Source organism: Toxotes jaculatrix, chromosome 3, assembly GCF_017976425.1.
Source record: "Toxotes jaculatrix isolate fToxJac2 chromosome 3, fToxJac2.pri, whole genome shotgun sequence".
NCBI lineage: Eukaryota > Metazoa > Chordata > Actinopteri > Toxotidae > Toxotes > Toxotes jaculatrix.
In genome coordinates this window covers 15,792,990-15,818,457 of record NC_054396.1, presented here as the reverse complement: position 1 = coordinate 15,818,457, position 25,468 = coordinate 15,792,990, and the positions used below count along the sequence as shown (strand labels likewise).

The 25,468-nt window shown below is 41.4% G+C and overlaps 5 protein-coding genes across 6 annotated transcripts in view; 2 read left to right on the top strand and 3 right to left on the bottom strand.

Moving 5' to 3' along the window:
• Nucleotides 1-248: 248 nt before the first annotated feature.
• Nucleotides 249-3,100, bottom strand: ccnd3 (cyclin D3). Its single transcript, XM_041033489.1, has 6 exons — nucleotides 3,097-3,100; nucleotides 2,750-2,967; nucleotides 2,459-2,674; nucleotides 1,684-1,846; nucleotides 677-819; nucleotides 249-446 (listed from the first exon to the last, which is right to left on the bottom strand). The coding sequence occupies exons 1-6, from the start codon at nucleotides 3,098-3,100 to the stop codon at nucleotides 249-251; spliced, it is 942 nt and encodes a 313-aa protein (XP_040889423.1).
• A 774-nt stretch (nucleotides 3,101-3,874) lies between these two features.
• On the bottom strand, nucleotides 3,875-8,809 carry bysl (bystin-like). Its single transcript, XM_041033576.1, has 7 exons — nucleotides 8,420-8,809; nucleotides 7,952-8,108; nucleotides 7,707-7,845; nucleotides 6,870-7,003; nucleotides 6,615-6,775; nucleotides 4,698-4,800; nucleotides 3,875-4,518 (listed from the first exon to the last, which is right to left on the bottom strand). The coding sequence occupies exons 1-7, from the start codon at nucleotides 8,691-8,693 to the stop codon at nucleotides 4,164-4,166; spliced, it is 1,323 nt and encodes a 440-aa protein (XP_040889510.1). The 5' UTR covers nucleotides 8,694-8,809; the 3' UTR covers nucleotides 3,875-4,163.
• Nucleotides 8,810-9,013: 204 nt separating this feature from the next.
• med20 (mediator complex subunit 20) lies at nucleotides 9,014-11,476 on the top strand. Its single transcript, XM_041033600.1, has 4 exons — nucleotides 9,014-9,071; nucleotides 9,360-9,499; nucleotides 9,722-9,975; nucleotides 10,066-11,476. Exons 1-4 carry the CDS (start codon nucleotides 9,058-9,060, stop codon nucleotides 10,285-10,287), a joined length of 630 nt encoding a protein of 209 aa, XP_040889534.1. The 5' UTR covers nucleotides 9,014-9,057; the 3' UTR covers nucleotides 10,288-11,476.
• A 462-nt stretch (nucleotides 11,477-11,938) lies between these two features.
• Nucleotides 11,939-25,468, top strand: part of usp49 (ubiquitin specific peptidase 49) — an 18,850-nt gene continuing 5,320 nt past the window's right edge. Inside the window, exons 1-7 of one of the 2 annotated variants that reach the window (XM_041033553.1) lie at nucleotides 11,939-12,214; nucleotides 13,843-13,965; nucleotides 14,109-15,580; nucleotides 15,989-16,196; nucleotides 16,991-17,099; nucleotides 17,290-17,418; nucleotides 19,360-19,362. In XM_041033553.1, coding sequence (XP_040889487.1) covers nucleotides 14,174-15,580; nucleotides 15,989-16,196; nucleotides 16,991-17,099; nucleotides 17,290-17,418; nucleotides 19,360-19,362 — 1,856 coding nt within the window. In that variant the 5' untranslated portion in view covers nucleotides 11,939-12,214; nucleotides 13,843-13,965; nucleotides 14,109-14,173. Of the gene's footprint in view, nucleotides 12,215-13,842; nucleotides 13,966-14,108; nucleotides 15,581-15,988; nucleotides 16,197-16,990; nucleotides 17,100-17,289; nucleotides 17,496-17,585; nucleotides 19,303-19,359; nucleotides 19,363-25,468 lie in introns of those variants that run through there. The other variant, XM_041033550.1, reaches the window with a different exon arrangement.
• The window catches only part of tmcc2 (transmembrane and coiled-coil domain family 2), a 5,412-nt gene continuing 951 nt past the window's right edge, over nucleotides 21,008-25,468 (bottom strand). The window contains exons 2-5 of the mRNA XM_041033573.1: nucleotides 23,842-24,237; nucleotides 22,885-23,501; nucleotides 22,200-22,335; nucleotides 21,008-21,972 (exon numbers count right to left, since the gene is read on the bottom strand). Of these exons, the coding sequence (XP_040889507.1) occupies nucleotides 21,673-21,972; nucleotides 22,200-22,335; nucleotides 22,885-23,501; nucleotides 23,842-24,237 (1,449 nt within the window). The 3' untranslated portion in view covers nucleotides 21,008-21,672. The remainder of the gene's footprint in view (nucleotides 21,973-22,199; nucleotides 22,336-22,884; nucleotides 23,502-23,841; nucleotides 24,238-25,468) is intronic.

Sequence of the window (25,468 nt, the reverse complement as noted above, 5' to 3'; positions counted from 1 at the left end):
AAGTAGCCTCAAATGTTCAGGAAAAGCACAATCAGAATCGTGTCTTTCAAAGCTGCTTTGGTAACTGCAAAATGCTTTAAGACAGGCAGCAACAGGACGGACATTCAAAATAAATCTCTAATTTCTCAAACTGTCGTAACGTGCTGAGAACAATTAAGATCAAGAAGGAATGGCATGTAAACACATTCTGCCTGGTGTTCAAGCTTGTTCTCTCTCATGGCTGTGCATTTAAAATTTATCCTGTCTATTCATGGCAGGGAGGAGCGTTTTCGCTTGATTTCCTGGGGTGATGTCACCGATGTCAATACAACATCCTGAATGTCAGCAGGGGTGAGGCCGATCTCGGAGCTGTGCGCTCTTGATCTGCAAACACTGTCCTGGAAACAGGAGGGCAGGCTGAGCTTCAGCGCGCTCCCTAGCTGGTCATAGCAGAGGAGGACTGAGCTCTGTTCAAGGTCAGATTAAAAGAAAAACAACCAGAGGTTCACCCAGAAGTTCATGAGTAGGTCATGGACAGACTTTTGCTATGGATCTTGACCAATACTTGCATGCTTGCTCTTTTAAACATGCATTTACCAGCTTGCGACAGTGATCACAAATATGCCGGTCACTGCTGTCAATAGGGCAAAGTCAAAAGAGATATTATCTGAAAATGTCAGTTAAACATTACCCTTACCAGATCAATGGCCAAAAGTCTGGCCAGAAACTTCATCACTGAATCAGAGGACACAGCAGCGTCCACTAGCTTTAGCCTCTGCGTGGCAATGCTCACACAGGCACATGCAACAGTGGAGGGCAAGAACACAGAGAACCTGCAGTCTGAGGATAAACGTGAAAGATTACTCGTACAATAAAAGTGAAAAGAACCATATATAATATTTCTTGATTATGCTGACCACTTTGTAGTTCACTTAAACTACTTTAAGGCTAAATCCAACAGTGAGAAAGTCAGTAAAGGTTAGATGGCAGACAGTCAGATGGATGCCACTATTGTAGACACACCCTGACAGACAAAAGGGTGTACTAAAAAGCAGACATTATCCCAAAACCTGATAATCTGATACAATATCCTAATTGCTCCAGGCAGGAGAAACACAGAGACAAAAAGGCAGCCATTCAATCCTTGCTCAGACACCTTTGTTGAATGGGTCACAATGTTTGGAGCCGGGAATTATCTTAATTTTATGAGCTGTAATGTCATAGTCTGTCTAAAAGAGTCCTATCTGACTGTGACCTGTTGCCTCGAGCAGCATCACAGAGATTCGTGGGAAATCAGCCAGCTGAATAGTTGGACGCAGGTCTTTCACAGCAGACAATACAGGATTACACAAACTCAGCTCTCTGTCTCCAAAATGAACTGCTGACACATCGTAATCAAAGTTATGGCTGCTTTGTGCCCATTGTTCACTGCATGGAAAGACATTTAATTTCACCAGTTACCTTCAATGCTCACTTACTAAAAACTGATAGCATTATTTCGATAACAAGGGATATAAAATCATTACTTTTACTGCACTGGAATGATAAATTGGCCTTTTAAATGAGCACAGAAATCATTCAACACAGCAAAATGGTAGGCAAAACATACCATTTCAAATATTTTTTTTCCATGCATTTTGTCTTCTGCTGAATTTAATTAGCAAATACCATCTTATGTGTTGGCAACCCAGTTACATAACTTACCAGTGGCAGCCAGAGCAATGTAGGAGTGGACATGCCTGCGCATGTTTTGATGGTGGAGGGGTCGAACAAAAGGGAGAGCGTGAAGAATTGGCTCCAGGAAGTCAGAGGGCACCACAGAGGCCAGACACCAATCCAATCTGGACACCACTGCTACCTCCCACTGCTGCAAGACACACATTCCTCTGAACCAGTCCACCATCATGATCCCACTGTAGGGACACTCACACATGATACAGAAGTTGTTTGCACACATGTGGACAATTCACAGAATGTCTGCAAAAGATGATGAGGCAGTGTTTCCCAGCTGTTTTGGCTTGTCTCCCCTTAAAAAAGAGGCTAGGGCTACTAGCAGCTCTACAAGCTGTGACCTGTTCAGCCCAGAGGTGATTATCACGTTGTAGCATATTTTATCTGAATGCTTTTAAGAGGCGTTATGAAAGGTAAAATTATCCAGAAGTTCTTAAGAAAACCACAAAAATGAGAAAAACCACCCATGTGAGTGGAAAAGGTATGTTCCTCTGATCAAGTTAACTATTTCAGGACTCCTCAGATGTGTTCCCCTGGGCTGGGAAGGAATAATGTAGCAGTAGTCCTGGACCTGGGGACACCAGATCCTGCAGGTATTAATTTAGTGTTGTGTGCTGTCTACCTTGTTTATGGAGAGATACAACAGAGACAGAGCCATCATTAATCCCCTCTAAAGAGACTGATCTCTGACTCTTTTCCATTCTTTTTTATTTCGAATGCAATTTTAGTTTAGATAAAAGAGATTTACCAGGATGTCTGAGACTGAAAGGAAGTTGTCAGTGTAGATGCACAGCTTGCTGGCCGTCAGGGGAACAGTCTCTCTCATTTTGGAGGCCAGGAACATGCAAACAGTCCCTAAGAGCTGCAGATCGGACTTTTCAATGGCAAAACGGCTCAGGTAACTGTCCAGGTAAAGCACCGCCAGTGGAAACACCTCCTCCTCACATTTCTGCTCTTCGCACACCTGTCAGGAAGCAGTTTGTTTTACTACAGGTCAGCTAACTTGGAAGTTTTGGGACAGTCTGACTAATATGCGTACCTGAAGCATCCACACAGCCAGTATCCTCCTCATGTAAGGCTGGATGTCAGTCTGGACTGTTCCGAAGTAGGGGGGCACCTGGCAGGACTTCTCCAGGGCCGTGAGGTGGTGCAGTACTCGGTCGCCGGTCAGGGCAGGGTCGGTGCCCGCCCGGAGAAACACAACACGGTCCGTTCCACCGGCATTTTCATCTCTGGACTCACGTTGAAGCTGTTCATCTTCACAGAGATTCATTCAACGAAATTAAATACAGAAACATTCAACGTGGTTTCGGGAAAAATGTTAATATATCAATTAAAATATCAATGTAACTTAGCAGCTTGACAGCTAATTAAGCTAGCTGTTACCCATGATTATGTCGTACGGTGGCTAGCTGAGCTAACCGTCCTGTAACGGTCCACTATCTGCTGCCTCGTTTTAAAGCGTCCTACAACATAACAAAAAATAAACCTAATGAGCTACGGTTAATAGTAATAAGAAAAACGTATACTTTCAGTTTGCTCCTTATCAACTAACTACATTTAGACAGACGTACAGAGGACAGACCCTAACAATAACTAATTGTGTTTTACATATATGTACATATGTAAATGTCACATTTACAATGTTTTTTTTTTTTTTTTTTTTTTTGGTAAGTTGTTTGCTGAGTCCCCTCACAAATAGTAGGTTTAATTTCTTTTCTTTTTTTTAGGTGTTGACTATTCACCAATATCTTTGCCATTATTGTTTCACATTAGTATATTCATTTTTATTATTGATTCATTGTTCATTCATTGATTGGCAGGAAATGTGTGTTCCGTGAGTCTGTATTTAGTGATATGTTCAATGAAAAAAACAAAACTGACAGGTCAGAGAGGGTTAGCTATGTTATTGAGCATCTGATATACCTATCAGAATTTATTTCCTTATTAATTATACCAAGGCAAGCAAGCAAATGCTTTGAGGACCACACAAGCCTCAGCTAATAATCATGTCATTGGGATGACTGGGATGAACATATTACAATTAAAACTAAATACAGTCCCTTATGTTCTTATGTTCCCTAACTTTTTTCTACTATCTTGTGTATCTCTTTAACAGTTGTGAATATGAAACGGAGAGAAACAAATTATCCCTGACCAACTCTTAAGGATTCAGTTTTTAATCCAGATTTTTTTGGCATTCAAACTTAATCAAATGTACACAAATACCAGACTTTATTTCCAAGCAATCACTTCACAGCAACTGCAGGATTCGTGATATGAAGTTCCAACATCTACATTACCACTGATGCACATTTTTAAATGTGCGAACTCATCCAGGCAGGAGAACAGAATTATAGCTCTACAACAATGTAATGAGTCACTCGCATCTTCGAATCTGCGCCTGTACGGAACAGGAAGATCAGAGGATGAGGATGCACCAGACTGAATCCTCAGTCCATTTCCACAGTAACAGGGAGCCCAATTTCAATATCCCTCGACTCTGAGTTTTGCAGTTCTCTGCGAATCTCAGCAGAGATCTGAGGGTGTGTTTGTATCTTTAGCAGCTCCAGCAGCGCTGTCTTCTGTTCGGAGGCCAGGTCAGCCTTGTAGCGCTGAGCCAGGGTGAGTAAACTCTGATGCCACAGCACAGGAAGCACACGCTTCTCATTGCGGAAGGACAGGAAGTGAGCCACCAAGGCATCTAGGACACGGAAAGGCAGGGCATATTTCTTGTCAAGCAAGAGACGCAGGAAAATACTGTTGGCGCCGTTATACTCCATCTCTGCCAACTTCAGCATCGCAGCACTGAAAGACAAACACAGTGCATGTTATACAACCTTCCATGTTATGCAACCTTGACTGTTGCTTTAAGTTGCCAACATCGCACAATATAAAGCTTTTAAGGACAACTAGTTGAATCTTATATCTAACACTAAGATGTGTACATGTGTCTGCTGGTGGATGTCAGTGGCAGGAAACCTTACCTGGAGTGGAGCACAGGGATTGAGCACTTTGTGAGAATGCTCCCGATGATGATGGCTTCCCTGAGAGTACATGTCCCTGATTCACACAGTGGAATCAGTATACCTGTGCAACAGAGGGGGCACAAAATATCAAAAAGACTGCTCTGAACTGCACTTCCATTATGTGTGGATACAGATTTTTTTTTTTTAAAAAAAGGTCAAAATTGATGCAGGAGAAGCTGAGATAATCCTGACTTTTAGTATGACTAAAGCACTTAAAACACTGGATCCTACACTTCCAGTAATGACGGATGAGAGAGTATCTTTCATCATGCTATGGTGTGGATAGCTGGGAAGGGATTGACAGAGTTGACCGTGCTGGTGTTAAAATTACTGTCCACTGACAATTCAACGCTATATCCATTATATTTGAGTGTAATTACCTGGAGCACCACACTTTATCTTACCTGAAGCATCAATGTTACATTACAGTGTCTCTTTAATATAAACCTTTGCTTTTACTTAATTTACATACATATTAGGGGAGTGTTAATAACTTTGTGCTTTAGCAGATGGAAAGTAGTTTTAATGCATTATTACAGAGCCCTAACTGAATGTATATCATGAAATATACATATAAAATTAAGTGTTACTTCATCAACTAAAATCAAATATTATTATAAGACCTCACTAATGAAAAAAATTCCACCTCTAGTGGTCACTTAGCTCTCTCACTCATACTCTACGTGGTATACAATACATTGTCTTTGAGACCAACACTGCCACCTAGTGGTGTTATCTCATATCTGTGGTTTTCAAAATATGGGTCACTGGATGTTTGTGGAAAACTGTTCCATCAAACTGGGACAGTTTGTGAACACAGAGGACTGACAGGATTTAAAAAAAAGAAACTATAACAATTAGTGGCCAAAACAAGTTCTGGATATATGAAGGATGATTTGACCCAATTAAATTTGCAGTGTGTTAATTACTGTGCTTCCAGAACCAATGGTGTTTTTTTTTTTTTACCCCATGGACACCAGCTAATCCTCTGTCAGAGTCCTCAGAATAAAATTTCTAAATTTAGTCCTGAAATTAGAAATGTGACATGTCCCAGAAAGCTCGTATTTTCTTCTTCTGTCAAATCCTCTTACTCATTCACTATCCCAACGTTTTATTTTTAAGGGTTGAGTGTGACTGGGTGGCTTAGCCCAATATTCAGTGGGCATTTAATAAAAAAAAATAAATTAATACCAAACATGATGGCTACTGTCCAAAACCCCACGAGGCATATCAGGATTTCAATTCATCAAAATGCTAGTAATTCATTTTCAACACTAAGGATGGTATGAGGGATAGGACTGGTGGTGGTTAACAATCAGGCTTTCAAGAAAAATTTTACTTTCACACTATTCAAATTTTACTCTCAGCTTGTCCTCTTCTGCTTTCTAAAGGACATGGGATATTATTTTCCATCTAACTGTTGGAACCATTTAAACATTTGAAACTAGAAGGACTGACACTAATACATCCAGTCCTTAATTAAATAAAAATTCTGAAACTGCATTGGGTATGATTTTACAGATAAACAGTCCTACCAATGGTTTCACACTATGGTACTGATCTACAGGTTTACAGATCTACAAAGGCAAAGAAAGAAAATAGAAAACTGCTGGTGAAACATGGAGGCAATGTTAAAACCTTAAAGAAGAATCTGCTTTCGCAACTGTTTTATGAGGAAGGAAAAGTGCTCGACTCCTCAAGGATACACATAATGCATTTTAGTGATTTATACTGAATGTAAACATCACTGCTGTTTGTTTACAAGGAAACTCTACAGGGTCCCTTAAATGCACAGACATGAGATTAGTATCAGTCTTCTCATCTTCCTCCTAACAAAACTAAACATCCTTTAAAATGGTTAGCTTTCTGTTTCACCTTTAAACCATGCTCCTGGTTTGAACAAGGCCTTCTTCAGGGCACTGTACAGATGAAAGTTGAGTCGCTTGTACTCTGCGATATCATCCCGTACTCTGGGCAGCAACACCAAGTTGTAAAATCTCTGGGCCATTCGCTCTTTCAGATTGGAGGAGAAGATTCTATAACAAAAGCATGGAAAACATATTTCATTGTATTATGTTAAAATATGATCATTTTGTGTGTTTGTTTGTTTAAAGTAATACTTTAACTCACCTTGTTGCTTGGTACATGGCAGCTGCAGTCCAGGTCTCAGGCTCAGTTAAATAAAGAACTTGCTCCCAGTTTGCAAGTGCTGGGATTATTTTAAAAGCCTTTGGCAATTTACCGCTGCGGTATTTTGACAGAACCTGAATCAGAACAACAGAAATGACAATTTAACTCTTCACATTTACACAAGGGCACTAAAAAATAGACACTTGCTTCAGAATTGTTAAGGCAGTCTTTACAAGGCCTCTTCAAGAAACAGGCAGTGTTCACTGGTTTGTACAAAACAATTCTACTCATGAAGATGGAGGAGTTTTAGTAGACTTACTATCATCACTATCATCATCATCAGACCACCAAAAAAAAAACATGAATTTGCACTGGTAAACCAGGCAGATTGGTAAAAAGAAATCACATTTTCATCACACAATCCAGCTACACATGGAACCAAGTGAAAGGAAAAACCATGATAAAAGTGACTTAATGACGTTTTGTGTTACCACGCATCTCCAGAATTACTTCAACAAGCCTTTAAATACACATAAGTAAGTAAATAAGTAAGTAAGTAAGTAATAAATGAAAAACTTTCCAAAATATGGTCCTTCATTTGTCTCACACGTTGCTCTGAGATCTCTTACAGGAGTTGAGTTAACATCCTGTGTCCGTGAAGGCCACAGCACATCATTAAAATCATTTTGATACCATTCAGTGGCTACCATATGCCGTGTACAAATGTTTCTCCACTCATTTAAATAGGTTTTTCCTTTTATTCACCCATCTGTATGTACGTTCATGTGTGGTGCGTTCACCTGTGTGTGTAAAGGTCTACATTTTAGAACAGCTCACCTTATTGACACCTTTGTACACTTCAATTATCCTTGGGTCCAGCTGGGGCATTGGCTGTCCTGACACCTCCGACATTACTGTTCCTACCTCAGTTTGTTTCTCTGTGATCTTCTCCATAATAATATCAGCCAAGGTTCGTCTACAGGAGCCACAAAAAGAAAACACAGCTGAGCATTTAAAACAGTTTGTGTCATTTAAGTTTACAGCTACTTCTAAGGTAAAGCCAAGTTTATGTTGTGTCTTGCCTCATTGGGGGGTTCTTATTCATGAACATCTCAATGGCCTTCTCATCGTCAGGGTCAACGATGACCTCAGTGTCACACACTGCATCGCTGTCACCAGCACCTGCTTCTCCCAGCGCTGGCCATTCCTCATCTGACTCTGCATCCTGAGAGTCAGGCCCTAAAATTTGTTTACAAGACAAAGACGGCAAAATATATAGCCACACTCACATTAACATGGGCATGGCTTTAGCATCCAGGGGCCTGTCCAAAATCTCTAATAACAGCCTGAGACCATACGTTTCAAAACGTACTGTATGATGAATCTAAAACATGTAGACAAATACAAATTACTGACAAGTGTGTTAAGTTATCCATGAATTAATACCTGCAACCCTTCATGGACCTCGAACTAGCCCTGCCACACCAGTCTCCACTCACTCACATTTCTGTGATTTTAAACCTTTACATAATGTTTGTGGTTGTACTTACCGAGAACTGTGACCGGTGTTTTCTTCTTCTCTGGTGCCAGCCCATATTCGGTCTGAAGCTCCTCTTGTTGAATTCGGGCCTGTTGTAAGATCTTCCTCGATAGACGCTCGTCTACGTACTTGTCTTCGTTTTCTACCCGACTGTCTCTGCTCTTCACCCGGCCTCGGGCTCGCACCGTGTCCGCCTGCAGGATCTGGTCAGCCAGCGCCACGGCTCCTCCGCTCTTCTCCCCTCCCCCTCCTCCTCCACCTCTGGATTTTTTCACTTTCGGCATCTCTGCACTTTGACTGCTACAATATTGGTGTTCTTTGTTAGCATGTACCAGCTGAAGTCTAAAACGAACAAGTACTGTAAACAGTCACTTGTTCAACACGTGCAGATAGCCATGGCAGGGCGGACGTGACGTAAGACGTCACGTAATATAGAGACGTCTTTGTTAAAGTTAGCTTAGTTTTTGTTGGTATTAAATTATTTTATTGTGGAGGATATATTAATACATACAGCAACACTGATTGTCAAGAATGTCTTTTCGCTGTTTAAAATCTTAAATACGCTGATTTAACTTTACCGGAAGACAAACTTTGTAACCCGGATGTGTTAAACCGAAAGTCTCGACTACAACTGGAGGCAAAACATCAATGGGAGTCACTTGGTGAGATGATTATGGGTTTTTTTCTAAAGCTATATTCAAAATTTTCGCATTTTAAGCCCTAATTTACACATAGCCTCGTCTTCAGCTTCTCGGTTCAGCTTCCGCACACATGATTTTGTCACTTTGCATCGCTGTGTTTGAGTCACACGATGCTCTGCAAAACCGGGCGCAGCGCTGATAACCTTATGTGACCATAATTACTAAAAACAGAAAACGTCACTTGTCTTCTGAGTGCCCCCTCCTTCAGATTAGGCTGATGTTTTCTCAGAGGATTTGTTTGTCCTGCAGTGTGTCCCAGGTGCCTGTGGCGGAGGGGAAGAGTGTGCAGCAGACAGTGGACATGTTGCACAAGAAACTGGAGCAGCTGGGCGCTGTGAAGCAGGGAAGCTTCTGTGTAGACTGTGAGACATACCAGACCTTAGGAAGCGGTAATATTTCTCTGTCCACTCTATATTTTAATGCAGTTTTCAGTGTCTAAGAACATGGGATGACAGGAAAATTGTTATAGTAGAGCCATTTTTCTCTCACTGTATGTAAGAAGTGAAAAATTGTGACGTAAAAGTATTGATACTAACTTACAGTGCTGTACATTAATGAAGTACTTGATCAAATATTTACCTTTTACAATCAGTCTTTCCTTTCTGTTACAGGTCAGAACACCAAGCTCTTATATGTGATGCACAACACTGAAACTCCCCTGAGCTGTCTGGCCCTGTTTGAGGGTGGACCCTGTCTCATAGCTGATGCAAACTTTGATGTCCTCATGGTGAAGCTAAAGAGCCACTTCCAGAATTCCAAGGGACACAAGGTGGAGTGCCGTGGTGCAAGATACCGCTACTGTGACTTCTTGATAAAAGTTGGTACCGTGACAGTGAGCTCCAGTGCCAGAGGGATATCAGTAGAGGTGTGTGCTCATAGTTTGATCCCAATAGGGAGAGTGAAGAGTGAAGATGTTTGCCGACTGACTGCATTAACTCTTGGTGTGTCTCCTCAGGTGGAGTACTGTCCTTGTGTGGTTCCAGGGGACTGCTGGAATCTCATGAAGGAGTTCATGCAGTCCTTTCTTAGCCCCGGCATCCTTGAACTGCCATCTGTGTTTGCTGCCAAGCCTGAAGGACTCTTCGCACCAGCAGACAGCATTGACACCATGACTCAGTACTTGGAGTTATTCAACAAACTTCGTAAACTGCAAATGCCAGGAAGTAATGTGCGTTGAACAGTCAGTGAGAATGGAGAGATCTGTTTTGTTTTTGTTTTTTTCATGTTTGTATTGATGTTGCTGTAATTCTGGTCCTATGGATCAGCATGGTATCTAGGCATTTTTGAAAGCCTGGGATTTTTATAACTATATCTGGAGCCTCAATTGCATTATACCCCTATTTGATGAAAGCATCTTGTATTAAAGAGAGCTAGTGAAAAACAGTGGCCAGAATCTGTGTTACTGAACATTCCCACTATGGTAATCCATATATAATCATATTGAACACATATATTTCAAATGTCATGTTTGTGAGGCTATGGCATATAAGAGTTGTTATATGAGGCACATTTTTAGCTGAAAGTACAATTACATATAACCGACTGTTTTTCTTTTGGTTTAGCTCATTGGACTTCCTGTAACGGTTGGAGGCTCAAGACTTATGTTTAATTAGTTAGTAGAATTTTAAACAGGAAAAACATTATTGAAGTATGTACAAGGACTCTGTGTCTGTCTGTGCAGATATACAGTCTATGGTGCAGAGACACATGATCACTTTTCACTGTAAACGTCTGCGTTCTTCAGACTTTTTCATGGAAGAGATTTTGACCTGTAGCAATAAAAGCACAGGTAACATGAATTAGGTCTCTGTTCTGTTCACAGTACCCATTAAGCCATACTGGTGATCACAGTACCACATGTTTTTACTTGTCAGAATAGGAAAAGCACAGATGTTACTAGTAATCTTGACAATAGCTCTGTTCCACTCAAGTGTTCCAGGAAGCAAAATAGATCTTAGCTATCATTAATTTTATTATTTAAATCTGTGCTTCTGCTGTTGTGACATGTCAAAATGTCTTCTTTGAAAAAGACCTATGATAAAAGGGCAACTTTTTTTTTTCTGTGGACACCCATGCAGTCAAGAGGAGAGGTCTAGTCTAATCAGGCAGAATAGGTAAAAACACTTGTGGGGATGGATCATGGATGTGCTGGATCTTTAAAAGTCTGCTTTCATTTCTTTGTAAGCCTTTGAGGACTTTTACTTATAACAATATAGTTACATTGAGATCCTGACACTTTTATGTGAGGAAAGGATCTGAATACTTCGTACATTACTGCTGTTTGACAGATAAAAATGTACACATTGAGAAACATCTCAGACAGAAGATTTATGGGGATTGAAAGTATGAATAAATAAATGGAAAAAAATGATAAGAGAAAATTACACAAGAGGATGTCCATGAGACATCTCCAAGGTACTGAAAAATAAGTAAATAAGTCTTGAATGTTTGAGTTATTGAATTATTGTCTACTTTTATTCCACAGATTTATAAAACTTTCCATTTGTTAATGTTGTCAGGATGTGGTATTAAAATGAGTCACTCAAAAAGCTGTAACAAAAACTGAGGGAAGGGAAAGTATGACAAGTTTCAGTATCCACTGCATATTTTTCCAAACAACAGCCTTGTGCTGGATTAATGCTTGGCACCAGCTTCACCCTGTATTTACTGAATCACAGTATTTATAGTAATAGAGGCCTAAAGTCTAGATTTTGAAACAACTCCCTCCCACATGACAGCTGGAGCACCAGGAACAATCAAGACTCTGCTTGAAAACTTCACATCCCTAAATGCATTTTATCAGATTACTACAAACCAACTTACTCTCGGTGGACATGGGGCTTTCGGGGACACTGGGTCTTTGCTCATTTTGCAGTCCAGCCTCGGTTACTGCTCCATGTGGCCTCGGTGGGTGGACGGTCGGACGGTCCATCCTGCTGCCTGTTGTTCAGCCACTCCACCAATGAGAGCCCGGCTGCCGCTTAGTCCCAGTCCAATGAGAGCAGCGGGGTCTGGGCTCGGATCGGGAGTTGGGTTGTTCAATCTGTGAGGAGGACAACAAGCAGCTCTGAGTGTACCGGATGGATGGATGGAGGTTGGCGATGGTAACGTTACCCAGCTTTTCCATTATCTGGTGTTACAAATGTACCGAGGGACAAACATAAGGCCCGGCGTTAGTGTAACGTTACACTTCATTAACCGGCTTTCTGCGGTGAATGTCACCGGGGAGTTTTTAAACGGCTGAACGGCGTAGTTCGCTAGCGAGCTAAGCAGTGCATCGTTAGTTAACGTTAGCGACCAACAACAACCGTTAGGTTAACTTCGATTGTCCTCAGCAAACGCGTTAGCCGTGTAGCTAACGTTAGCCACTATGGCAAGCTAACAACATAAGTGTTGGCTGCTTGGTGCCAAGAGAACAATCGGTGTTTAACAAAGTAGGTTATTTGGCGAGAGACGGCAAAAGGCTGGGCAACGCCGACCCTGTGCCGAGCCGCTGGAGCTAGCGATTAGCGGCGTTAGCTAACTTATTGCCTGCTGGGCTGCCTCAGACCAACAAAGTTGTTGGATGTTCCTGGAGAGTGGCTCTCTGACTGGTCTTTGTTCTGGCTGAACATGGTGATGGTGGAGTAGCTTAGCATGGCGTTAAGAGCCAGCCAGTCTAAGCCAGACAAGAGGCTTTAATACGCGGACAGAGAGATGGTGGGGATAATATAAGATTTGTGAATATCAGCGTCAGACGCGTTAATATGTAGTTAACATGCAGGGTCGATAGCACAACATAACATACCACGATTTGGGTACGCAACTAACTGGGAACCAGTTGCACGGTCTTGCAAGCTAATGGTGTCTTTTGGTTAAAATTTTAGTTTTAAAAGTCGTGGGTGATTTACACAAAGAGGAAAACAAAAAGCAAGAGGAACTGTGTAGCACAGCGCTGGTACTGGTGAGGTAGACAATTACATGGATTAACCACAAAATTTAAATGGACAGACAGCCATTACCGTTCACGCCTCTAAGTTTGCCTAAGAACTTTTAATGTTTATTTCTGTGGAAATTAGCACATCATATTCTGTTTCGATGAATATGACTTTAACGTCACTAGTCCAGGTATGAATTTTATTTGCTTATTTTCTAAGGAACCAGCTGCACCATAATAACCATACTGTTTTAATTTGAACTCCAACGACTGCCTGTGGTTTACTACTATTTATCCAATGAAATGTCAAGTTACATTTATTCGTAGAAATCAGTATTACATACAGTGGTCTCAATACAGGTCTACACTAGCCAAGGGAAAACTTCTAAGAGTCATTGAACACACAAGGGAAGAAAGGCATTGTGAGAAACTGTCTGCTCAAAGTCTCACATTCATCAAGTGTCTTTTACACATGGTGTACAGTATGTCCCATTTTTGTTCTATACACAGAGTCAAAAGCAAAATCACAGTCAAACTGTGACACATCATCTTGTGTAGATGTTTTGCAACCATGTTCAGTTTTCAAGGCCTGGAATTGTTTTTAATAAAGTGTTCAAATTATTATACGTTTGTGAATATTACATTTTCAAAACAGAAATTTTGGAGAATGCCTTTGTGGTGGTGTCGCTTTGGGATGACCAGCCTTCTCAGCAAAAGCCTTCATATGTTTTGTTATTTAATAGAAAAACTTCTATTAATAGAAAAAGTTCTGATGTAACTACAGTTTATTGCTAAGATTTCATCCCGATTTCACAGAATGTTCCTCTTGGTGCTGGTGGTGTCCGTGGGCATGGGTGATCAAGCAGCAGGTTGCTGTTGAGTTCTCTGCAGATGTTGTGATGTATTGTCCCAAACCTGATCAAGCAAACTACATTTACAGTAAGTATACCTTTTAATTTTGTCACTTTGTACACAGTACATTGTTAGTAGGTTTATTCATTTGAATAAGGCTGGCTATAAGATAATGTGTACCCCATAATAAGCGTTCTTACTTTATTTTTTTCCCCTGTAACTTACCTCAGAATGAGTTGCTGCTTGGCTACGGGACGTGTGTCCTATCACTGAGGCCACATGTGTATCTGGAGAGATGGATCGTTGTAAGCACGTGGGGCGCCTTCGTCTGGGTCACGATCATTCTATCCTCAATCCACAAAAATGGCACTGTGTGGACTGCAGCACCACCGATTCAGTGTGGGCCTGTCTCAAGTGCTCCCACGTGGCCTGTGGACGTTTCATGGAGGAGCACTCGCTCAAACACTTTCAGGAGTCACACCACCCACTGGCTATGGAGGTGCGTGAGCTGGATGTCTTCTGCTTTGCCTGTGGAGACTATGTACTCAATGATAACGCAGAGGGAGACCTCAAACTCCTCAGAGGGGCACTCTCTACTGTTCGGAGTCCAGGTAGACGCTCACTGCGTTCTTCGACTGGGGGGGAGTGTACCCCCTGGGTTGGGGAAGGTGGGCCACAGCCCGCCATGCAGCTGGCTTTACGTCACAGGAGGAAAGCACTCCTAGGGAAGATGTTTCAGATGTGGATCAGCAAACACCAGGAGCTGGAGAATCAACGAAAGGAGAAACTTGAGGAAGCTAGAAGACAAAAGAAAGAGGTAAAAAGGAGACTCATGGAAGAGCTTGGCAATGTACCTCCCAGAAAGAGTGCCAGGCTTCTTACTCAGGCGCCACGTTCAACGATCACACTCATTCCTCGCAAATTTCGCGACCCTCCAGAACGCCTACCTCCTCCTCCCAAGAAGCCTTCCCTTCTAACCCTGTCCCGTAAGGCTCCTCAGAATGGCAGAGCTGCTAAACTGAGGAGATACTACTCCACACATGCGGTAACCCGCCGGAGACCTGCTCCAGGTGTCACTGGTCTGCGCAACTTGGGGAACACATGCTACATGAACTCAATATTGCAAGTGCTAAGCCACTTGCAGAAATTCAGGGAGTGTTTTCTCACTTTGGACCTGTGTGAGACTGAGGAGCTGCTGGCCAAGACTAATCACTCCCAGGGGATGAAGGGAGTAACAGGAGGTGTAGTCAGCAGTGGTAACACAGCACTGTCAGGATGCCCTCTTGGACGTATGGGGAAGGCAGGCTGTTGGAATTTGCCAGTGGGCAATAAAGAAAGTGCTCCGCCTTCCCCTCAGGCTGCAGAGTTGGTCCAGCCCAAGGAGCCTCGCTGCTCCACCCGCCAGCAGATGTCCCTGTGCCATGAGTTGCATACACTTTTCAGGGTCATGTGGTCAGGACGGTGGTCTTTGGTATCTCCCTTCGCCATGCTGCACTCTGTGTGGAACCTCATCCCAGCTTTCCGAGGCTATGACCAGCAGGACGCCCAGGAGTTCCTGTGTGAGCTGCTGGACAAGGTGCAGCAGGAGCTGGACACAGAGGGGTCCAAACGCAGGATAGTTATCCCCATCACAAAGAGGAAACTATCCAAGCAAGTACTAAAGGTCCTTAACACCATCTTTCATGGGCAGCTACTCAGCCAGGTGAGACTGCTGGTGTCCCAGAAATGCACTAATAATTAAATTTTATGGCATGATTGTCTTGGCCCATATTGTCACAAAATTCAGTGTTCAACATATAATACTTGTATGTAATTCACAAAACGTGGATATAATCAGTCACTGAGATAAAGATAATGTAAACTAAAGACCCATTCACCAGTGAAGAATGAAGCCAAATGGCTTCTAATATTGATAATTTCTCCACCTCAATGACAAGAATCAACAGAACTTTGATTTTTTTTTTAGCACTTAAAGTACTAGGTTCTAGTACAAAGATATTTTCTGTTTAGCAAAAAGTGAAGTTTTTGTAATGCTTCAAAAAAATCCATTTAATTTCTAAAATTAAATGAAATTAAGTGTTTTTTGTTGTTGTTGTTGTTGTTGTTTTAGGTGACGTGTCTGTCCTGTAAGCACAAGTCTAACACAGTTGAGCCATTCTGGGATTTGTCTTTGGAGTTTCCAGAGCGATATCACAGCATAGACAAAGGCTCAGGCTCTACAGCTTACCAGCGCAGCTGCACCCTCACAGAGATGCTGTCCAAGTTTACAGAGATGGAGGCTCTTGAAGGCAGCATCTATGCCTGCAACCACTGCAACAGTTAGTACAATGTTTCATACGCTACCAAACAAAGACAGCAGGTATTCTGGGAACAGGCTGTACTTCAGTTCTCTCCTGTTAAGATTGCCCACAGAAAAATCTGAATTCATCATGAACAAGTTCAGGGCGAGTTGAAAATAGTTTAAATGCACCAGATTTTGTGTAATCTGATTTGGCTTCATGGGCAGTTTTAGTTTTAAATCACATCTGAATACAGCTTTCTTAATCATCAGTGATCTGAATGTTCCACACTTATACAAAAGTTACATCATAAAAGGAAACTGAGCTTTCTCTGTGAAAACCATCAGTGACAGAAGAAACTAGCAAAAATTTAATTCTTTTTTTAAATTTTATTTTTGAATGGGATTTTTTTATGTCTTGAAGCTGACATTTTAAATCTGGTTTCAAGAATTCAAATTAAATTTTGTTGAGATTTGCATTTTGAAATGTTCGTTCCACTTAGACTGCGAGTCTGTGCCTCTGAATGTAGGCCACATTCTTCTTCTCCTGTCCATCTCCTCAGCCAGTGACTGAGTAGCAGCTGAGGACAGTGACTTGTTGGTGGTGTGAGGAGTGTTAGGCCACTTGTTGAAAGCCTTGAAGGAGGCACCGACGCAAAAACAAAGATGTCAGTTTTTAGGAAAGCCAAAAAAATGTCTCTTTGTGTTTGCAAAGCCTGATAAACTGTAAGGAAGTGTGTCATCTCTGCACTAGAACAACACATCACTTCAGTAATATGCATTTGAAGTCCTCTGTTGATTAACTTATCACCTTATTGTTTCATGGTTTGTCAGAAAGAAGACGGAAATCGTCTCACAAACCCATAGTTCTGTCAGAGGCATGTAAGCAGCTTCTGATCTACCGCTTACCTCAGGTTCTACGGCTGCACCTCAAACGCTTCAGGCAAGTTTCTCTACTGGCTGTCTTTTTTTTAATAATGTTTACTTAAAATTAAATAACTTAAGTATTTAAAATGTTTTGAGAAACCCAGTGTTGTTTGTTCTCGACATCAGTCATGTAGTACAGGAGAGTTTATTTTTATCATGAGGCTTACAAATCCTGGTGACACTAACTAGTCCCTGTTGTATGGCAGATGGTCAGGACGGAACCATAGGGAGAAAATCGGCGTCCATGTGGCCTTTGACCAGGTTCTGAACATCAAACCATACTGCTGCACAGGCTCAGGTCACTCTGTCCACAGAGGAGGCTACACCTACGATCTGTCTGCTGTAGTTATGCATCATGGCAAAGGCTTCGGCTCAGGGCACTACACCGCATACTGCTACAATACAGAAGGAGGTGAGGAAGAGGACAGACTTGTTTCGCATCATCTCATAATGTCCCGATGTCCTGTTGCATTCTTAACCAGTTTTGTCTTTTTATCTCCAGGTTTCTGGGTCCACTGTAATGACTCTGAGATGAAGGTTTGCAGTGTGGAGGAAGTGTGCAACACTCAGGCCTATATTCTCTTCTATACCCAGAGGTCTGCCTAGGTACCTCTCGCTGTGATGTCGACCTGCACGTGGTAACTTAGGGCTGCATTTATGAAAACGTTCTCTGATGTTTTCCCAGATGTCATTAAACAATCACTTTAAAATGATTTACTAAAAAAAGATGGCAATGAGGGCAGTAGGACAGCCACAATCATGACTCAAGGTGAAAATTTTAGCAGCATAATCCAGATGAGAAAGATTAAAATAATTGTTTACATACTGTAATTTTGTAATTACAATTAGTGGATTTTCATTAAAAATTTCCTAATGGGAAGTTCTGGATTATGTTTGATTAATAAAAAAAAAAAAAAAAAAGAAATCAAAAACCTTTTCATAAATGAGGCCACAGGTTCCTCCACCTGTTAGACCAGCATATTGGTTTATGGCCTGAAGACTGTGGGAGCAGGTCCGACTTTGTCCTGCTGAACACCAAGTTGTGTGTCCATGTTTTTAAAAACAATCAGGCTCATGTCTGTTGAGTCTGGAAACAACCAGGCGCTCTCCTGAGACAGCATTTTACATTCAAAGGCAACACAGAGTCTGGAGTTTGGAGCAGTTTTGGAGCAGTTCTCACAATAATGTTGATAATGTGCGTTTTATATGTAACTGTACATTTGATCTGAATGCACTAAATATTATGGGAGGTACATCTTTCAACATCGTTGCACCGTTACATGTGAATGAAAGGAATCGAGTGACAGAGGCAACTAAAGTCCAGGCTCTATGTTGCCTCCTGTTCAGCTTTTTTAATTATTGTGAAATGTCAGTTATGAAAACTTTTAATACTCATCGTGTCATTTGTATTTTCACCACGTCCTCTCCTCAATTGTACTGCTGTGACTGGATACTGTGTCTTAGGCTCGAGGCCTCGGTGTGCGCTCTCAGTGAACAGGAATCGTTTTTGTTTTAGTTTTATTTTGTAGTCATTCTGTGTTTCACTTCCACGAAAAGAAGCAAAAAGTATGAGTTTCCGACGCTTGATCAAAGATGCGTGTTGGAAAGCTGCACTTTTGAGGAGGGGCTATTACTGTTGGTCCTATCTTTGTGATTGTTCATCTTTTAGCTCCTGTAACTTCTTTAAATGGCAGCTCCCCCTGTGGTTTAACGGTTAGACTAGTCTGGGCCCAGGTTGGAGACACTGCACCTGTGTTTTAACTGCAGGAGGTGGGAGACGAGTTAAAGGGCAGACTGCGATACTGAAGAATGTGTTTTTGGGAGACTTGGGGTACCCATTTTGAGTTGAGCACCTGAAAGCAATATATTGTACATCTTGCATCTTGACAGGAAATTAAGATAAAATCAGGAATTCTTCTGCTTGTTATACAATGTTTTTTTCTACTCTGCTGTTTCTATCAAGGTCTTTAGAATTTGCTAGGTAATCAAGATAAACTGTTGTGTTTGATACGAGTCAAATGCAAATTACATTTGTGAACTCTATGTAAAAGTTGGAACAATCTAATGACGATGAATGTCTTACTTTTTAGTGGTCAGGTGTGGCCATGCCACTGGCTCTGATCCCCTTGAGTTCTGTCTTGTACTGTAAGAATACCTGTCATAAATGTAATGGTCATATGGGTTTTGCCTGACAGTAATTATTAAAAAGACAAAACAAATTTGAAACATGTTTGTGCTGTGTTCATTTAGCCATCCACATGCCCACAGCATTTAAGGTAGTAAGACTATAGGAGGTCATGTACGTGTTCTGTGTGCATAACATTCACATGTTTAGCATCATAAAAGAGACAGTAAAGTAGAACTGAAATAATCCACAGGATTAGCAGATGGATCCACAGTGGATCTGAGGCCTCCTATTAATTCTGCTTCTCTGATGCTTTCTTAAAGATTCGAAACCTAGAATAAATATAATCTGGACCAGACAAAGATGCTGCTGATGAGGGGGTATTAAATAAATAATCTCAGAGGATTATTTCTCTTCTCTTCAGAGAATTGGTCCCCTATCTCCATTTTCACTGATGAGGTTTTGTTGAATCACTGTAGAATAATTCACTGTGTATTGTAAGTATTGATTCTTTGATTTTATTAATTACTTCTGTTGGCATTTTATTGTCTTTAAAGCAACACTAAGAAACTTTTGAGAAACAAAATAGCATGTTCTTCTTCTAATAAAGGAAAAGTGGTCTTCAATAGCAATAAAATGCACTGTGGCTCCACACAACACACTTAGGGGTTTTTCTGCCACAGTCTTACTTGGTATGGCATGACCAGTAGCATATGGTAGCTAATGTTAGCTAAAGTTAGCACGTTTTTCTGCATAACATCAGTTCACTGGCTTTATGACTCCTCTCTGCTGCCCTTCCAGTAGCTTAGCAAGCTAACAAATTTCTAGTATTGTTATCCAAAGAGCAGTTTCTGAACTGCTGATCACACTATGTAAAGTCAGCAGTCATGCAGATTCATGCTCATGTAATTATTACAATATATTAGTTATTGTATTTATTATGAAGTGTTTCTTTTATAAAATGAAGTGACTATGCTAACAATTTGCTTTAAACTCAGTAATAAACTTATAGAATTATTATTTCAGCACCGCTTTCTAATGTGGCACTCTTTAAGGGTTCAGTTGTGACCAGGGCTATAGAACAGCAATAATACATTAATACAGTTTTTGTGGTTTCTAGGTTGTGAAAAATCCCTGTCATCGGGGTTTATCCTTTGTATTTGGTAATATTACAGTTGCAAATGTTGGTAAACCATTAATACATGTTTAATGAGCTGCTAAATGGATTTTTGTCAAGTTACACTGTAGACCTTTTTCAAAAAGCATCCATATGGGCCTATTGGTCAAGGGCTTTTTCACAACCTGGCAACACATTTGTCCTTATTAATAGCTTATAAATGGTCTTTATAGCTTTAGTAAACACTTTATTAATTATTAATAAAGCCATTATATAGAATGCATTATTAGAAAATGGCACCACTATTTCTAGATCTTAAGTTATGTAAGATGATACTTATTGAGTCTAAAAGCAATTTAATTCACTCTCAGTGAAGGATGATAAGGACATATCCAAGATCAGCCTAATATATGAAATCATTTATTTCTCACATTATTTAATAAAACAGCAATAATTATTTTTTTGCAAACTGGATATAAACCTTGATACAATTTGACATGCCAGTTACTTTGACACTGTGGATAGTAGCAGTTCTACAGTGGTAATGAAATAGCATTTATGAACAGTACTGATTTTACATAGCTGAATTATTATGGTGAATGTTAGTAGATATCAGCATTTTTTAACTGCTCCTTTGACTTCAAAAAAAGACAAAAAAAAAAAAAAAAAAAAAAAAGCGTCTAAAAGCTCCAACACCAGACTGGGATGTGAAACAAACCAGGAATGACACTGAATACAAAATATCTGCACTGTATTTGTGACAACAAAATGGCAGTTATAGAAGATTCATTTTGTGATTAACGAAATGTTAACTCATGCCAGCTAAATGCATCTCAGTGCATATATGAGGACATGCATGAGCACATAACATTCATGAAAAAAAAACCTTTTCCTCTCAAATATACTAAAGCTTCAACATGAAGGTTACAGCAAACATGATCAGCATTTTACGGTCATTATAAGTTGCTCTAGTCTTTGTAATTCTGGTATCATAAATAATTAGAAAAGACGATCCAAAGATGTCTTGCAAGAAACTCAGTTTTTGGTGACAGCAATGCAATCGATGATTGGTCATCAACAGCAATAGATTTGGGCAAGATGAGATGATGTCTTTTGTCAATTTTCACTGTAAACACCTCTCAACACAGTCTGTGGGCTGGATCTTGCCCTGTCCTCAACTAAACGTGCCATGTTTTGTCCTCAGATACTCCCACTTTAAACTCAAAGGGAACAAGTGCAGCAGCTCTCATTCTATTTCAGTCTCTGAATCCTTTAGTGGTGGTGACTGAGTTGAAACCAGCTTGTAGCTCTCTGCTCTGGTCCCCTCTGGAGTCTCTTGCAGGGAGCTCAGCTAGGCATCAGCCACAGCTCCAGAAAGTCCCACTGCTTCCACAGGACGAATAGAAACAAAGTCAGCAGGACGGTGGCAGCAACCCGGGCTCGGGTCTTCATCAGCGGGGTGATGAAGTTGGCCAAAGTGGAGACAAAGACCAGCAGCACGGCCATGAGCGCCAGGATGACGTTGATGAGTTTGCCCAGCAGAGCTCGAGCGTTGGCGTTCTCCACTCCCTCCAACTGGACGACCTGCTGCTGTTGCTGCTGCAGCTCCAGCTTGGTGATGCGGGTCAGGCACGACTCCACAGCCTCCTGAGTGAACAAACCAACACAAGGATTAAAACCACATGATAACCACACCATATTTCTTCAATACTCTGTAACCTCTTTTCCTGATCAGCTTTTTACTGACAGACAGCAGTGATGTCTGAGGTGGTCAGAGATTAAGCAGGTTTGAAACTTTCAAACGGAGAGGGCAGTGAAATGCTGCTTTCCAGGCTGCTCTTAAGTTAAGGAACAATAATGTAGCAGATTTTCACCTGAATGTCTCTTGCTCTCTCATACGACTGGTAGGCCACTTTTTCCTCCATGCTGGCGAGTTCCTGTTTAAGGTTGGTCATTTCATTCTGGTGCAGTTCTGTCAAGTCATTCAGTTGCTCTTCAAGTCGCTCATACCTGAGTTTACAGTGCAAAACACACACAAAAATCCTGTTAGGAATCACAAAAAAAATTTCATGGGAAAATCAAACTTCAATTCTTAAATAGTCTCAAAAGTCCCATATTGCCTGTGTTAGCTCTGTGCCACAGACCTCCGTTTGTGTCTGAAAACTACTGAGAACACATCAGTGAGCCACACCGTTGTACTGGGTGCCGTGTTCCTTCACTACAATGGACAGGGACACTGTAATTTATTTTAAGTTTATTTTACATTTCCTGAGGCATTAAATGACCAAATGTGTATTAAGCCGCAGCAAAAAATAGTCCCCAACAAAAGCACTATTTGGTTCTGTTTGAGAAACATCTGCTAAAAGTTACAGTGCCCAGTTTGAGGAAATTGTTTAGCCTTTTTTGAATATATATTGAAGTGTATAATGCACTGTTGGTTCTTGCACAGGATACATTTACAATATTGAAAAAAAAAAAATGTTGCCATTCTACATTGTGAGGGTTGTACTGCTCCACACCCTGGTTGTGTGTCACTGCCAGTGTTTTGGGGATCTCTACCTATATCTCTCCTCTTGCAGGCACTGTGTCATGTAGGAGTAATCGCTCTGCAGTTGACCCTTCATGTCCTCAATTGCGTCCTCCATGTGTGCCTGGCTGGCTTTGATCTCCTGCAGGCCCTCGAGCAGAGAGTCCCAAGAGCTGTGCATGTGATGGTGGTGGTGGTGGTGCCCGTCAAGTCTGGGACTCCCCATTGTTGGTCCTAACATGCCCCCTCCTCCCCCGGCCCCACCAGAATTACTGCCTGCTCCGGAGCCAGATGTGGCACTGGAGCACTCGTCGTCACTGCCGTACTTTGGGCTTGAGACCAGAGTTGCACTTCCACTTAGCGCACGAGGTGTGGGGGTGTCTTCAGAGTGACCCCCGACTCCGTCCTCGAGTGTGTCCTTTAGGTGAGCGATGTTATCTGCGCTCCCAAACTTGTTCCTGATAAGACTGGCAAACTCTCTTGGCTTGGAGACCACGGCTGTGTGAGTGAGGGCAGATACACCACCTTTGACCCCTTCAACTACTCCACCTCCAAAACCACTTATTCCAGCACGAACATTAGCCCCCACGTCCTTTAATCCTTGCTGCATGTCCCGCAGGACATCCTTAGGCTGCCGGGCTGGTCCATTCTGTAGAGAGGGAAGAGAAATGAGGAAGCAGAGAAGTGGAGGATCTCAAAGGTAGGAGAGAGGTGATTAGGTTTAAGGGACAAAACTGCAGGAAGACAGATGAGGAGAGCAGGCCCTGTAGAGAATTAGGTGAGACACAGGATGATGCATTGGTTTAAATAAGTGTTAGGAGGTGAGAACCATCAGTCTATATTTGGACACAACTGTCCTCTCAAATATAGAACACTTGTTTGTGTCAGTCATGAGATAATTATTCAAAACACTCACAGTAGAGAAACAGCAACACATGGATGTCATGTGCACATACTAACTAACTGCACATACATACTCTCTCACTTACTTGTTCTATCTCCTTTAGCTTCTTATGATAGTGCTCTAGTTTCTTGTGCAAGTGTGCGATGGTCTGTGCTGACTTCTGATTCTTCTTCTCAAAGACCTGCTTGATCCTGGACGCCTGCTGTTTGTCTGCGTTGTGGGCCAACTTCAGATACTCTGCAACGTTGTCGTCGCGGGCCTCCTGTTCCACGCGGATTTGCTCGGTGACCTTCAGGATCTTCTGCTGCAGGTGCTCCAGAGCAGCACGTGTGCGCTGTGGCTCGCCGGCCACCGAACCCTCAGCACCTCCGGCCATGATCCCAGACGTTGATCCTGCTCCATCTGCACTGATGTTACTGTCAGAGCCTCCATGGCTGGTAGTGGAGGGTAGGCCTAGAGTTGCCACCTCACTCTTGTCCAGCTGAGGGGACAAGAGGGCAGAGGGAGGTAATCAATGGCAGAACAGCCACTCCAGATGAATTACTCTCAACATGTCTTTGCTCAAATAGAAGGAGAATCGCCTGCACTGAAATCTACTCAAGTCAAAGTACAAAGATAAAAAGTCTCTTTGGAAGATTATTTTGAGGCACTATGAAAAAGCCTTTAAGGCATCCTGATTTTGATTGGCTGAAATGATTTGTCCTTTGTTTTTGAATAAAGTTTCCTTCACAGACTGGGCTATTCAGCAAAACTAGTTCATCTCAAGCTAAGATGGAAAATCATCTAATGATTACATGACAAACAAACACCTCTGTAATTACTGGCTTTCCAAATGCTTAATATTTTAGAAAAACTTAACTTATATGTGAATGCTTTGTTTCATGGGTCCATAATAATTTCCAAGATGTTTCTTGAAAGGACCGTTGTAATTTTGGTACTGATTACAGGGAAAATACTGTAGACAATGTGTTTCCATTAACGTAACCCAAAGAGTCTGTTAGTCACAGGAGCACAGGAGGTCAGCTGAACATGTAAATGAACATGTCTCTACAGGTAAACATACAATGCAACACATTTGTGGACTGAGGTGTCTAATAATAAATGAACAATGAACAAATATTTACACGTGTTTAATTTTAACAGTTTTTGTTTTTACAAAGAAATGCATTTTGAAATCAACACGTGCTGACAACTTAAACACAAAACTGCCTATCTACTACATTACAATTGTTTTGTTTTTTGTTTTGTTTTTTTTGGACATTCACTGGCTTAAAGAGTTAGCCAAATATCTGCTGATGCCAAAATAGGATCAGTGAACAGATTGAAAAAAAAAACCACACAGTCACTTTCCACCCCTGGTGGTAATGCCAGTAATTGATTTGGTGGAGGCATCAGAGAGTACACAGAAAGGCCATCATGCATTAATTAGATGATACATAATTACACTGCTTCCTGCCCTGTACAGCCTCAGAGACTCAGCATCGCTGCAAACAGGTCACTTTCTACAACTTTCTACAGACAATGCACTAGTTATTTATGAGGAATACCAGGGTAAAAATCACACTACATGGTACATTTAAAACAATGATGGTATGCAGAATAATGATGATGATAATGATGATAATAATGATGAAATGTTGACCTGATCTGTCCGTGTGTGTTCTGGATCATTTCCTCTGGTTGTGCCATCAACCTAAATGCCTGTCTGCTCT

What these genes read in the sequence shown, in the direction of transcription:
- ccnd3 (XM_041033489.1), bottom strand. An exon ending in TGGCTGTGTGGATGCTTCAG is followed by an intron (nt 2,675 to 2,749) that starts GTACGCATATTA and finishes GCTTCCTGACAG; the next exon opens with GTGTGCGAAGAGCAGAAATG. An exon ending in CATTGCTCTGGCTGCCACTG is followed by an intron (nt 820 to 1,683) that starts GTAAGTTATGTA and finishes GTTTATCCTCAG; the next exon opens with ACTGCAGGTTCTCTGTGTTC.
- bysl (XM_041033576.1), bottom strand. Translation starts at nt 8,693, where the DNA reads ATGCCGAAAGTGAAAAAATCCAGAGGTGGAGGAGGAGGGGGAGGGGAG. An exon ending in TGTACAAAGGTGTCAATAAG is followed by an intron (nt 7,004 to 7,706) that starts GTGAGCTGTTCT and finishes GTTCTGATTCAG; the next exon opens with GTTCTGTCAAAATACCGCAG. An exon ending in ACCAGGAGCATGGTTTAAAG is followed by an intron (nt 4,801 to 6,614) that starts GTGAAACAGAAA and finishes TCTGTTGCACAG; the next exon opens with GTATACTGATTCCACTGTGT.
- med20 (XM_041033600.1), top strand. An exon ending in ATACCAGACCTTAGGAAGCG is followed by an intron (nt 9,500 to 9,721) that starts GTAATATTTCTC and finishes TTTCTGTTACAG; the next exon opens with GTCAGAACACCAAGCTCTTA. An exon ending in CCAGAGGGATATCAGTAGAG is followed by an intron (nt 9,976 to 10,065) that starts GTGTGTGCTCAT and finishes GTGTCTCCTCAG; the next exon opens with GTGGAGTACTGTCCTTGTGT.